We start from the raw sequence: 14,388 nt of genomic DNA on the forward strand, positions 1-14,388 counted from the left end.
TGTGGGATTACCCCACAGGAATGCAGAGCAGAGGATCTGCCATCTGTCCCCTAATCTGTGCCTCTCTCCTGCCACAGCAGCAGCTCCCAGGAGGGCCATTTCAGTGACCACAGACCCGAGGGCTGTCCCACGCAGAGGGTAATGATGAGATGCAAGTCCCTCTAAGGGACAGAACTGGTGGAAGGAAAACTGAATGCAGAACTGGGATCAGAAGGTGGGGAATGAAGGAACCCTCAAGCACATCTCAGCTGGTCCAGCAGCCAGCACACCGTCAGCCATCTCCAGCAGGCATTCCCATGCAGCAGAGCTCTATAAGAAGACACGAGCTTGCTGATTTGGTGACATAAGTACATGAGGAGCAGACTGGGACAAGGAGTTTTGGGGGCACTATGCAGTGAGACATAACAGGTCCTGAAAAACAACTGCCATGGGCAGGTAGGGCTGTTTCTGCTCTATGTTTCTGCTTTGCAGCCCCATGGACTGGCCAGCAGCTGGAGGAATGCACACACTAACCCAGACTGCTCCAGTGATCAGAAGTACAGCATCCAAGCAGTGACCAGAACTCCCTACAGCCAAAGATGCCGAAGTCCGTAATGATCTTTTTATTGTGAAAATGTTTTACTTCAAAAGGCCAGGCCTGTTTGCCAACATGGCCGGAATTCTGGAAAGAAAACCTGCAGATGCTAACCAGCCAGTGCTTAGTCATGAACTGCAGAGGATGGCAGACCTGGCAGCATCTTGCTAAGTTATAAACCATGGGCCTGTTCTGTTCTGTATGTGGTCTTCAGTGTGAGGACAGAAGGCCCAGTGGTGCCCTGAGCACCTCAGGCTCTGAATTGCACTCCCTGTGTTCTCCCATCTCAGGAGGAAACCAGCTCTCAGTCCACACAGATATGCACCCGAGGGCAGACATATCACTGGGGTTGCTGACAACAAAGAGAGTCTCGAGTCTCTTGGAAAAAAGTCCTTGTATGGTCCATGAGGCATAGACCAGGCCCATATGGTGGCACAGCGTGCCACGACACAGTGCTGCACCTCCTGAATCCTCGTGCAGGACCCACGCCTCAAGACTGAGTTTCTGGAAGGAAGGCTTTACCTTGGAGACAGTCCTGAATAATGCCTCTAACATCCAGACTCTTAGACAACGTCAGGCCGGAGTCAAAGTAACTCAGAATTAACTTTAAGATGTTTGACACCCTATTTGGAGAAAGCTCTCTTGCAAGTCAGACCTCCAGAACAGAACACCATCACCTTCCTTCTGTGACTGGAAGCCACCAAGGTCATAACCTCAATAAAGATGCTCTGTGCTATGGAGAAGTCATATGGCAAAACTCGATAACGAAGATATTTCTGGCTCCTTGTTAAATATAGGTCATTTTGTTGCAAAGTGCCCATCAAGGCACGGCCTAAAAGCAGACACAAACTGAAAACCTTCAGGACAAATTGCCCTCCCAGTCAGATTGTCATTGTGCATCTCAGGGGAAAACAGCTCCCATGACGGATACATCAATGAATGAACTGAAGCCAGGCAGCCCAGGGGAAATAAAAGCATGCAAAGTCTTTCTGGAAAGGCAGGATGAGTTTTAGAGACTCTCTAGAAGATCTGGCTGAGCACAAAACAGAAAGAACAGCCTTCTCTCTCTCACTCCCATCCCCCTAAAACAACGCAAAGCTGAGCAAGTAAGGAAGAAGGAAGTTAAAAGGATTGAGGTCTTGTTTTGACTGAAGAGAGATGAAGGTCTCAGCAGACCCAGCACAGCATCTGCAGCAGATTACTCAGAAGAAAACCATCTCTTCTTTCTACTCAGTGCTAATAAACCTGCTAGGAATTAACACAAGGGATGGAATGCTGCACTCTGGGTTAAAAAAGAGATTTTTTTAAAAAACAGAAACCTGAGAGTCATGCAGATCTCTTTCCAATGATTTTCTCAGCCCATTCATACCAAGAATATTAACTGTAAAGATCGTAGTTGCCAATTTTTGGTATTCCTCACTGTCGCTCATGGAAGGGGTACACAGTGTTATCCCAACCTTCTTTTTGGCTACAAGGCACATCTTTCACAATGAAACACAGGACAATGAACAGGCTTATTTTAACTGATGATTAATTAAGAAATTGCTTATTATCACTGAAGGTGGAGGGTGATGCAGGGGGTTTGAAATGTACTTTGTTATTCATTTCAGATGCTCCCTTTAATTATTTAGAAACAATTCTGTGAAGACACACGTGTAAATTAATTGCAAGAAAACCCAAGAGAGATCAGAAAAGAAACCAGCCGATCTGGCTTCAGAGGATGAAAAGTGAGCATTGCACCTGAAATTAAATTACCTTGTTATAAGATACTGTCTTCAGTCTAAATCTATCAGAACACACCTGCATTTTCAAACTGTATTTTAACTTGAGGCTTGAGATCCTGTCTCCTAATTATCTGCAAAGCAAATGGAGCTTAATTATGTTTTATTTAATATGTTACAACTGAAATCATGCCAATATTATTCACAAAATCATTCACACATTTTCGACACCCCTTCTTCATCTTTACACAGGATGCCAAAGAGAATAACACAGATACACCATCTTGCTTTCCTGCCATGAAAGCTTCCCAGTGATGCTATCTGTCTGAATGACAAGAACACTATTTTTTTCCTGTAGCTGAGCTATTTTGCTGCTGGCCCTTTTAAAGTATTAGGGAAACCAACATCTAGGCAAGGTCTACCATCTCCAGTATTGCAGTAAAGGAGGATGAAAAACACGTCTACGTTGACAGGATGGAAATAGTTCATGTGTTCTGTGTTAGAATACAGTTTGTAGACCTGTCCAAGCACCTTATAACCTATCAGTAAATACTGCCAGAGTGAGAAATTTCCCCTATGCGTAAGTCGTACCTACGTAAAGTAAGCTGTCAATATGAAGGCATCAATAAGCAGATGTCCTCTCAGATCAAACTGCAGCTGCTTACGTCAGCTTTGCACAAGTCTGTGCAGTATTTTGGAATTACCTTTCATGAAATACAGTTAGGTCAGAATAGAGAACTCTCACTATGTGTGCCGTCCCACTTCTGGCCAACACACATGGCTGGGTGGTGCAACACACTGGAAGTCACCGGGCAGCACTGATCTATGGCTCCCTGCGGTTAGGAGGCGCCTCTGTTGGCTTCATTAGCTTTTGACAAGGCTTGCTGGCTCTGTATTACACGCAATGGGATTGTAAGAAGCAGAACCTTATGGTGTAGCACTGTCAACAGAACAAACTGATTTTTCATTTACATATTGTTGCAGAGATACATTTAAGTCTGAGGCGTAACTCACAGTCAGTTCCATTTTCTCACCAATTGGCCATGTCGGTAACATTTAGGAGAGAGCTGATACATATCAAGACAAAAATTCAGATCCAGCTAGATTTAAAATCAAAGCTGCAATCTGAAAATCTTAGTAGCATTGAGGAAAGAGCAACTCAGTATAAAACCAGGCTTACTTCGCAGAATTAAACTAGAAGCATTAGGCAAGAAGCTCACAGCAGATGCAGCACAGCATTTGAGGGAGTTATACTAAAACCCCGTCTTGAACTCTTGAGAGGAACAACGATCCTTTTACATTACCTCCACTGAAATCTCCTTTGGTGCCATGGGCCACTTGTGCTCATACTTGTCTTTCACAGTTTGTTCAGTGTTGGCGGTTGGTGCTGAGTTCTCAGGCCGTACTCCATGGCTTGTTTTGCCCACCAGATTTTGAACTGATTTTACCATATTCTTTAAATCCTCCGGGTATGGAGTGGGATAACGTTTTAGATTTATTTCAACCTGAACATTCATAAAAAGAATTAAAGCACAAATACAAAATGAAAACAGCATGCAAACTAAAACCATGGTTACAGTACTATGGCTAAGTGTAAATTCCTCAAATTGTTATTAGTCTATTTGAGGTAGCCTGTTACATACAGCTAGCCCTCACGGATTCTTCAGTTCTTGGACCAAACTTGGCAATCAGTTACACTATGGCAACTTATGATGGAATTCCAGTGACATAAAATAATGGATGGGCATGCTTCCCTGCAAGCCTACCTTTCACCCTGGGAGAGTATAGCATTTTAATTCTGTACTTGGCCTGAGAGTACTAACGTATTAAATCACACTTCTCCAAAACGATACTGATGCAAATGCAGAACTAATTGAGCTATGCTCAGATTACAGAATTAATCAGAATTATCTATAATAGCTGAGAACAGAATCTGATCTACTGGGATCTATTTGCTCTTTGAGATGTGTAATGTACATACATGCACTCGAGTACGTGAATTCTGCTCCAGTATACAGAAATACAGGAAAACAGACTTAAACCACTACAGAAAAGTCAACCCGTGTCACACTGAACAGTACTTTGACTGACAGACCTACAGATTCCCTACAACAATCAACACTTTGAGCTTTTTGTTTTTATCACTCAGAAGTAAAGAAATATTGCAGTCATCCAAGTCCAAATCAATCACAGCTTGAAGACAGCACTACAAAATCTCAGGATTGAGCAACAGGAGAAGAGGGGCATGACACAGCACTGTCAGCAAACTGCTCAGAGTGGACAGGGTGGCAGGTTACCAGGCCAGGAGCGATCCAAGCAGGAAAGGAGACCTACTACATGGTGCTGGCCTCTCCTTACACCTCCCCATCGTGTCACAGACCTCTTTTGTCTGCTGTACGTCACATCCTGGCACGAGGAGAGATGCTGAGGAATCAAACAAAGCCTGACCTCAGCACGCTGCCTGTGGTGGAGGCTTCCCACCGCTGCTCTGCCCTTCCATAGGCAGGAGCTCTGACCCCAGGCACAGCCCTTGGGACGCAGCAGGTGCTGGCTCTACCTGCCATTCTCCTGGGCTGAACTTGGGGTGCGAACGCAGCAACTCTGAATTGAATTTCCTTCAGCAAAGAACAGTGGCAGCTCCCAGAGCAAGCTGAGCGTGTCAGGATAACTGAGCTTGCTTGTGAGGCTGTGAAATTTGAAATTAGTCTGTCTTTGCTGTGTGATAAGTAAGCAGAAGCCTCTACGGCAAAGTTTTACCCAATTGCATACATGAGGTGAGCAAAGGGAGCTTGCTTTTAATAGGTCACCATACAGTCATTGGATTTTACACCTGTGACAGGTGGGAAAAGGGCAATTTTGGATTCAGATGATTATGGTCTGTCAGTGAGAATATTTTGGAAGCAAAATCACGATTGATTTGAAAATAAAGCTGTATGAAATACTAGCATATAATTCTGAGCCACAGTAGAATAAACATTACATATAATAGATTCTGACATGACTTTAACATAAAACGTTAAAATGTATGGCTATGATGTCATATGTTAATAAAGAACTTCAACAGAAAAAAAGAAATTAAGTCTGTAAAGCATTACTAAGGCTGTGGTTGATTTACGGTTGAAAGAAATCATTTTCAGATGTGGCCTAATGAGGCAATCGCTTTTTCAGAAAATCCGAGCCATGATTTCAATGCAAAAGCTACAGACAAGCATAGAACTGCAGTCACAGAGCAAATCCTCAGTAAGCACTAGCCAAAGAGAAATTAACTAAAGGACTTGCATGTGATAGGCAAGTCAGACAGGGATTTCAGTAAGAGCCTGATATCGCTGGGCGTATTACAGCATAAAAATACTGGCAGCAGTGGTGGGTGCTATGCACTAGAAAGCAGATATTGTCATTGCTGACTTAGAAATATTGCTACACAGAAAACTGTCAATGCGACACCAAAATAGAGCGACTCTGAAAAGAGAATTATCAAAGTTCAAAATGCTTTAAGGAAGAATTTGTTGAATAACGTTGATCTTCAAATCGGTGTTATGTAGCGTGGATGGGAAGTCAGTTTTAAATATGAAATACATAAAATGAAAACCACGTGTGCTTTTATAAAATGCAAACAATGTTTGTGGTAACCACCCCTTGCTAATTTGGGATAACCTTCAAATTCATCCCATGAAGGTCCCTGGTAGTGATGGGTATCTGGTGTACACACAGAGATAGAAAAGAGGAGAAACGCTCTCTTCAGGATGCACCGATGGAAGGACGTACCTGATCAGCTCCTAACTCTTGCTTAGCTTTCTCTTTAATAACTCTTCTTTAAGCATGACTAAGGTGTCAACTCCAGAAGGTAAATTTTTGCTCTGATGAAGAGATACCAGGATCATCATGGAGGAGAGCACCGGGTTGGAGCACCTGCCCTGCAGAGAAGGGCTGAGGGAGGGGGGCTGAGAGGAGAACGCTCCAGGCAGACCCCACTACAGCCTGCCAGGGCCTCTGAGGCTGCAGGAAAGCTGGGGGTCTCTCATCAGAGAATTTTAGCTAAAGACAGGGGGTAATGGCTTTTAACTGGAAGAGAGGAGATTTGGAGGAAATTCTTCCCCACGAGGGCAGGGAGGCCCCAGCACTGCCGCCCAGAGCTGTGGGTGCCCCATCGTGGAGATGCCCGAGGCTGTGGGTGGCCCTGGGCAGCTGAGCTGGTGGGAAATGTTCCCTACTTGGAACTTGGTGGTCTTCAAGGTCCCTTCCAACCAAACCATTCTATAATTTTATGGCTCTATGATTATATATGGAAATGGAGGAATCTTGTGCAGAAATAAGACTCGCGCTGATCATTGGTTTACATTCTCTCCAGAGGTGGGAGTCAAACAGGTAAATAAGAACTCCAGAAAATATATTTTGGTGTTGGGCTCTTCCCCTACAGTGGCCCAAAGGGTAAATGCCACCTTGGCTTCAGCTGCCAAGCCAAGCATCGGGGACAGAGCAGCCCTGCAGGCCATGGCTCACCCCTATGGCAAAGCCCCTCATCCCAGCAAGAAGGACAGGACAGGGTGGGCTGTCCTCAGCACATCCCCAGGCATAGGATGGGTTGTGTGTCCAGGGCTGCTTCTGGGACACCCCAAGATGTGGCACTGGGCTCAGCGGCATTTGCCTCCCCAATTCCCACACAGCAGATGGCAGCACTCAAACTCGACTATAGGAACAGCATTAACTGAATGAAGGATTTTGTTTGTCTACAGAAATAGCTTACTCAAAGGAAGCATTGGTTTCAGTCATCCACTGAGTTCTGAAATATATTAAAACCAAAATGGCTACGCAATGTATTTCTTATATTACATTTCAATACCAAAAACGATGCTCGCAAACAAAAGGTAATACAATTAAATCCATCTACAATCTTAAAATTATCTATTTCTCTGTGAACACTTTTGCACACCTGGACATGTTACTCACAGTCAAGGTTATAACAAGAAGTAGTGGAACAATGTGAAACTCCCAGGAACTCTGCTTTCCACACATAAGCTATAAATCTGCAGTTCATATGGGGTAAAATTTCTGTTTAATCTATTTATTGTGAGTCAGATTGCTTTTTTAATTCATTTTCTGTTTTGCTAAAGTATTAAAGCAGTAGCATATATAAGAATTATATTTGGTTGCAAGAGTTAAGTGAAAACTCCTGATTAGGAAAAATATTTAACCAAAAAATCAATTTTCCCAACAAGATCTAAATGGGATATTAAATATTTATTATTAACAGCTCTCATCAGCTTTCACCTTGAGAGGAATACAGAATCCCCACGGGATCTAAATATTTCTAAAGAATGATGTGGCTGGAGAGTAACCCCAAGTCCCCAGCGTTCTGTGTTCATTTTGTCTTAGTGATGAAATGGGTGCCCCATTAGGTGCCCAACACTCAGCCTATGGGTCTGGACTGATTTCTGATATCCCAGTCATTCTGTGTGGAAAATAACTGCAAACTTCCAGTTCTGTGCACCTCAGAGAAAACAGGGATGCTTATGAAATGCGGCCAAGTATTTTCTCATTAGTCAGAACAGAGAAATAGTTCAATTCAGCATCTGTATTTTGGACCCTGTCTCTAATATGTGAATGCAAAACAAACAAACAAACAAACAAACAAACAAACCCATACCTTAACTTTCCCTGGATTTTCCTCCTCTTCCTTTTTTTCTTCAAATTCAAAGGCAACAGTCATACGTTGCTGTCTCTGCTCCTCCCACAAAGTAGGGTTGAAGCTATCACTGTCTGACTGGAAATCTACAGTTAAATTGCAAGCGGCAATGCAACAGAACAAGAGATTAATGCCCTCAGCAAAGACTGGAAATCATCTAAAAAGAGAAGCTCTTGGGTGATCCTGAAACGCTGGATCATTGTCTCAAAACTGTTGAGGGGGCAATGGAAGTCATAACTAAGAACACCATTAAAAATAAACGCGAATGCTCAGATCACAGAGAGAATAGTGGAGAGCAAGAGGGCTTTGGGGCACAGCTGGAGGAGGAGCATGGAGGCTCTCTAGTAGGATGCAGGGGTTTCAGAGCCAAGCCCGGGTTTTGTCAGGCTCACAGCTCTGCTCCCTGTGACCCTTCGTCTGTGTCCAACTTGCTGTGTTACACTTTTGTTACCCCTTTTTCTTTTTCTTTTTTTCAATAAACATTAACAGTAGTGGATATTTTGTACGCAGCCCAAGGCAATTCCTGTTCTCTCTGTGCAGCCCAGGCAGGCCAACAAGTCGGATGCCCTTGGGGCTCCAGGAGGTGCCCCCACTCCTCTCTGAGAGCAATGGGCTGGAAGCAGGAGCCTTTGGTGCATGGCAGCACATGGGCTGCTCTGTGCACACTGCTAGCTTCAGGAGGCACAGACACTGCTGCACAGAGCCACCGCTGAGCCACCAGACCCCACAGCCTGCTGCTGCCTCAGGGGGGAAGGCTGATGGTGTTTTACCTTCATCGCTGCGGGGTTGCTGGGGAAACATGTAGTTAGTCAAAACTCTCTGCTTCGTTTCCGGGTGAGCCTCAGTTTGCAGGGGGATGAGAGCCTTGGACTGCGTAGGAAAGGCAAAACAAAGAGCTGGTCACTGAGAGCACGTCTGTTAGCCAGGACGGAGTTTTAGCAGGCAACAAGCAGAAAACACAGGAATAACCAAAATTCTGAATGGAAAGAACCCTCTCCATGGGCCAAGCCAACCGTGTTTGGTGGCACTTCTACCTCTCCCATTCCTCAGTCTGCCTGTAACTCCCACCAGGATCGCCATACGAACTCTAACACCAGAAATACCAGCTGCATGCTTTAAGCCAGGATGCCCAAGGAGTGGGTCCTGCAACTGTGAGGGTGCTCCTGGTGCCAGCTGCATGGAGGCAACACTGAGTTCTACTCAGCTGGCTATCGTTATTGATTTGCTGTAGTGCAGCACCCAGGAGCGACTGTCACAGTTCATGGATTAGAAGGTGATCTAAACCTGATCACTAATGTCAAAATGCTGAAAAAGCATTGTCTGCTTAGTTGGAAGTGTATGTTTGGTGGATGGGTAGGGGCATTTTTTATGGAAATAAGAGTTAGAATCCTAATTTAGTGCTTGAAAATTTATTCATCCTTGTGTATTAATCCTCCCAGACTGTCTCCCCTCCCTTCAGCTTGAAGCCTTTTCCTTAGCCATACAAGTGAAAACTAAGTTGAAGGGGAAATGCAACAAAGCACTGATGCAGCTGTCCCTTTGCTTTGCCTCAGTGGATGGCATACTGGAGGCAGCACAGCACGGCCCCAGCTCCTGTGGCTGCCTCATAGAGATACAGGAGGGACTCATTCCCAGCAGCATCAGTATGCTCCTCAGTTTCAGTTAAGGAGATGTAATGGTTGATGCTGGGCTTTATTGTAGGGTGGGAAAGATGACACTATGAGAACTTATTGCAATTATTAAAACCTGCTAGGTATGTTGAACTTGTCTAAAGCTGTACAAATTGAATTTGTCTCCACTTAATCACATTCTGGAACTGCAAAATTATCCTATCCACCAATACTGCCAGGACTGATGGGGACTTATTCTAGTGCTCAGATGCTGGGTAGCTGTTACCTAAGGAATTAATGGTAATGCCACATGAACTGAGCTCCCTGGAACTAAGGAAGGCATATCTAAAATTAAGAGGAACTTAAGTGAGAATTTTCTCTAAAACAAGACTGAGAGTTGTTGTGCATCTTCTGTACATTTAAACTCTCACTGGCTTCACTGGAGTTTGAAATATGCAGGAAGGGAAGCATGGACAGGAAAAGGCAGAAGACAAAAATGGAGGGGTAGGGACGGAATAAGGAATGGGACAAACTAAGAGCAAGGCTGAGAACAAAGCCTTGCCTCTTGGATTTCTGTTTACAGAACATTGTCTTGATAATTCTGATCCCTGTTTACCACTTTTATCAGGGCACAGAAGGCTAGTTTGCAGCAAGCAGTAAGCCCAGCAATGGCAAGTTTACCCAGATAATGAATGCCAGCCAGGACTGCCTACAGCTTGGTAGGAAAGTAGCAGCTGGGCTGGGACAGACCTCTTCTAAAGCTCTGCTGCAGTGATGTATGGCTACAGACCTCGTTCATGGCCCCTGTACCTTACTAAAGAAATTATGAACGCTGGAAGCCATTACCTGGTTGTCAGAAAGCCACAAAGCTGCAAGTTCTTTGAGTTTAGTAAAAGTGAATGGCAAGTTCTTCAGCCTGTAAATGAGAAGGGAACAGCGTGAGTCCCTCACTGCTACATAATTCCTTCGATACACAGCATGATTGGCTTGATCAGACTAAAAGTGCTATCATTTCTTATCTTTATTTTCTCTCACATCTTGTTAAAATACAGCATTTTACTAAGGGGATTCCTCTTTAAGTACTCCCACATTAAGGGAGATATTTACACCCTATAACACAGAAAAGATTTGGTCCCAGCAGGACGTATAGCAAAGTCCTACCAGCTTTCAGCACAGGTGATGTAGGGAACCTTTGACTTACCAGTTACATTTTGGAACACAAATTACTCGAGGATAACGGGAAATTCATTTCTGCAGAAATGCCAGGTATAAAATCAAAATAAGACAAATTCACAGTGAACCTAAACGGCAAAATCAAACAAAACAGTAAAAAAAAAAAAAAAAAAAAAAAAAGCCTTTTCATGATATATGTGAATACCTTGCCTAAAACAATCTGCATGTGGGAGCAGGGAACAGGTGATGAGGTGGCTGTGGAAGCTCCAGCCACGCTTTCACAGGAAGCACCCTGTTCTGAACACGGTATTTTCTCTTTGCAGCCCATCTCAAAGCAGAGAGCAGCCCTGGTCACACGCTGCTGCTCCCCAGCTCTGCGTTACAGAGGGCTGCCAAAAGAAGCAGACCGCCAAAAGGAAGGACTGCAGAACGATTACTGTGATCTAACCACAGAAAGGAGGTGTAAATCCCTTCCCTGAGGGGCAGGCGAACTGATAGCACAGGGAGAAAGAGTGACAAACCTCCAGCAAAGACAAGCAGCCGCCAGCAGAACCCTCTGCCCCTCTACCAGCAAATAACCAGAAATACCCCTACGGTCATGAAGACTGTGATTTCAATAAGAATACCTTGTCCTAAAGGTGATGTCCCTATACAAATGAAATAAATTGACATGAACGTGTATATACTCAGTGTGCTATGAAATACCTGCATAGATCAGGGTGTTTTTACACGTGCTTGCATGTTTAAACCTATAATTAATGCCACAAGAGTCTCTGAACCTGCTGAGATTTAGTTTTCAATGCTATCTTAAAATGCATACATCATCTCTGGAACAGCGCAGACGGAGATGTTCTTTATGCACAGAGGTGACAAGTAGGCTCTCACAGTTAGCATAACGGTTCTTCAATCGTGGTTATCTGGACATTTTACTCAGATCTTTTTTTCTGTATAAAGAGACAAGAAGTGGCTTCTCAAGTGACCCCCTTATCGCTCTGCCTTTGGGACGCAGCGTCTGCAGAGGTTGCTGCTGCTGCTCCCAGCTCACTCCAGTTGAGTGAGGGGTATCAGAGGGAGAACACACCTGGTAAGCAGAAATGATGTGTGGCAAGGGAGTCCCCGGGCTGGTTTTACATTTCCAGCCAAACCAAACACAGAGTTTTTCATCTGTAATGGCCAGAAGCCCCGACACCTTGCTTTAAGTGATTCTGAGGTGCCGTTAAGGAGAAAAGATGTCAAATCAGAGATCAGTGAATGGAGGCACCCAAAATCAGCACTGATTTTTGACAATCTGCCATCAAAATGAAACCCAGCCTCTTTTTCTGACTGCAACTTTTTTTTCCACATTTAAATTCATGACTGCTTTTCCAACTGTGTGAAGTTCATCAACATTTCCCCCCCATCTGCAGTAACAACGCAGCTGCATCTCTCTGACTTTCATGAACAACAGAATTACCAAGAGAGAAGGTTTTGCATTTTGCACACTTCAGAACAGGGCCTGCTGTACTTGCTGCTTACACTGCATTAGTTTGACCACCAAAGGTAAATACATAACTGTTCATCAGCCAAAACGAGGTCGTACCACCGTTACAAAGCACCTCCAATGTTATGCATAGATGCAGCTTCATCTACTTTACATTTACTTATGTTTACTTTCCAGACTGTGGGCCAGATCCCACATGGCCTGCATCAGCATAATTCCACTGGTTCCAAAGAAGTAAGTCACACACCTCAGTTAAAGATTTGGCTTTCTCCTCTGCCTTTCAGCAGCACAGACAACGTGATTGGTTTGCTCTGCTTCCATGCACCTAACATGTGGCTGCAATCAGATAGTAGTACAAAGACATGGAAAGTTTATGACTGTGCTGCTCAACGAAGAGCTTTTCTTTTATACTAAATACTGAAAGATCTCACTAGATAGCATGGAAAGCTACATGCATAATCAGTTTTATAAGTCTAAGAAGATATATCCACAATTCTAGATTAAACTTTAATGGGTGCATAGATAATTCATTGAGAAGATGGTCAAATTAATTAACTTACAAGTAAAGGGACAAATTACACCGTACCAAAAGAACCTTTTCTTACTACGGAGCCAACAACGCCCTGCTGGAAGCTGCTGCTGGCCTGGGGCAGAGCAACCACCGTGCAGCAGCCTGGGCTGGGGGCAGCCTGGGGGCACCCAGGGGCTGCAGGCAGGGACTCCTCCAGCCCTCTGGAACACAGACACTGGGTCTAACACTCCACTGCACACACTTTCTTCCACAAACAAGTTTCATTTCTCTGCCATTTTTAAATCCCTATTAACTTCAGTTTGGAATCTTTTAAACTGAGTTGTACGATGAGCTAGATGTGATCATAAAATAATCTCTCAGTGTTACAGATATTTTCTGTATTTGTATTAGGTTGAAGTACATATGAAACCATGCTAAAGCTTAAAGGTTATTAGCAGAAATACTTCTTATAAGTTGAGCTCTGAAGCACCAACCAATTTTTCAGCAAAACACCTCTGACCTGCAGCAGCCACTAAAGCATGAGATGCACGCGTCCTTCTCACAGTGTTTAAATGTGCAAAATGGCACTTTTTAAAGGGACATCCCTGAGCACCAAGCTATTGGCACCCTGTGACCCCCAGCCTCAAGGAAGTGCTGTATCAGTGCGTTATGATGTGCTGGAATGAGGACACTGGGGTAATTCAGAGTAGCCCAGCCAGGGACAGCTCTCCATGGTCATGCTCAGCAAATGGATAATAGCAGGGTTTTCAGAGCGTGAAAGTTCAAAAGAACATAATTCATATTAACTCTTTCATTTACTGCTCACAAAAACACTGGAGGATGTTAATGGCCAGAAGCAATTACCTCTTTGTCAATAAGCAATATTGTACAAATAACTGAACAGGAAAAGATACACCAAGGAACAGTCCTACATTTTGGAACGCAACGCGATCTTATGCTTGTTTCATCCAACTTCTGCTCCTGATACTCAGTGTAGCAGTCAAGCTGTGACCCCGGGACAGAAGCACAAGCAATGCAAATACAGAAAGGTGATGACTGGTTAAGCTCTTCTGTAAGAACAATCTAAAACTAGAAGAAAGGTTACTTACCAGTAACCGATGCTCTTTGAGAAGTGTAGCCCAAATGTACATTCTAACAATTCTACCTCTCAATCACAGGACTCAGACCTGGAAGGACTCTGAGGAGAGAGGAGAAGCAGATGGAAGACAAATGTATCTGTGGACTACACAGTGTGAAGAACACCGGTTACTGGTAAGACATCTTTTTTTCTTTGAACGAATCCCACCTGCACTCTTAGCAGTGAGCGAATCCAAGCAGCTCCCCCCAGGGACTCGCTACACGGTGGAAGTCTCTGCATCTTTCATGCATCAGTAACTGCACAACTACATTATCAGATGTGCATTGGCTCTTGAAGCACCAGAGATGCCTGGCAAAGGCAAGGATGAATCCCCAGGTAGTTGCACTGCAGGTAAATGGAATCAAAACTCTCCTGAATGCACAGGAAGGTGTGTGAAGCCACCTATGCTCCGGTCAGATGCACACTAGCCCTCATTAGACTCCACTTAGCAATGTGATGGCAAGTTGGGGTTCAGTCCACCACTGCCTTTTATTATGT

At 44.1% G+C, this 14,388-nt stretch overlaps 1 protein-coding gene across 4 annotated transcripts in view; it reads right to left on the reverse strand.

The window, feature by feature from the left end:
• The window catches only part of LRRC7 (leucine rich repeat containing 7), a gene marked incomplete at its 3' end in the record, with an annotated part of 70,000 nt that overhangs the window by 19,101 nt on the left and 36,511 nt on the right, over nt 1-14,388 (reverse strand). For all 4 annotated transcript variants that reach the window (XM_079535597.1, XM_079535600.1, XM_079535599.1 and 1 more), the window contains exons 12-15: nt 10,435-10,504; nt 8,749-8,848; nt 7,940-8,064; nt 3,600-3,800 (exon numbers count right to left, since the gene is read on the reverse strand). In XM_079535597.1, the coding sequence (XP_079391723.1) occupies nt 3,600-3,800; nt 7,940-8,064; nt 8,749-8,848; nt 10,435-10,504 (496 nt within the window). The remainder of the gene's footprint in view (nt 1-3,599; nt 3,801-7,939; nt 8,065-8,748; nt 8,849-10,434; nt 10,505-14,388) is intronic.

Source organism: Tetrao urogallus (assembly GCF_951394365.1).
Source record: "Tetrao urogallus genome assembly, chromosome: 5".
NCBI lineage: Eukaryota > Metazoa > Chordata > Aves > Galliformes > Phasianidae > Tetrao > Tetrao urogallus.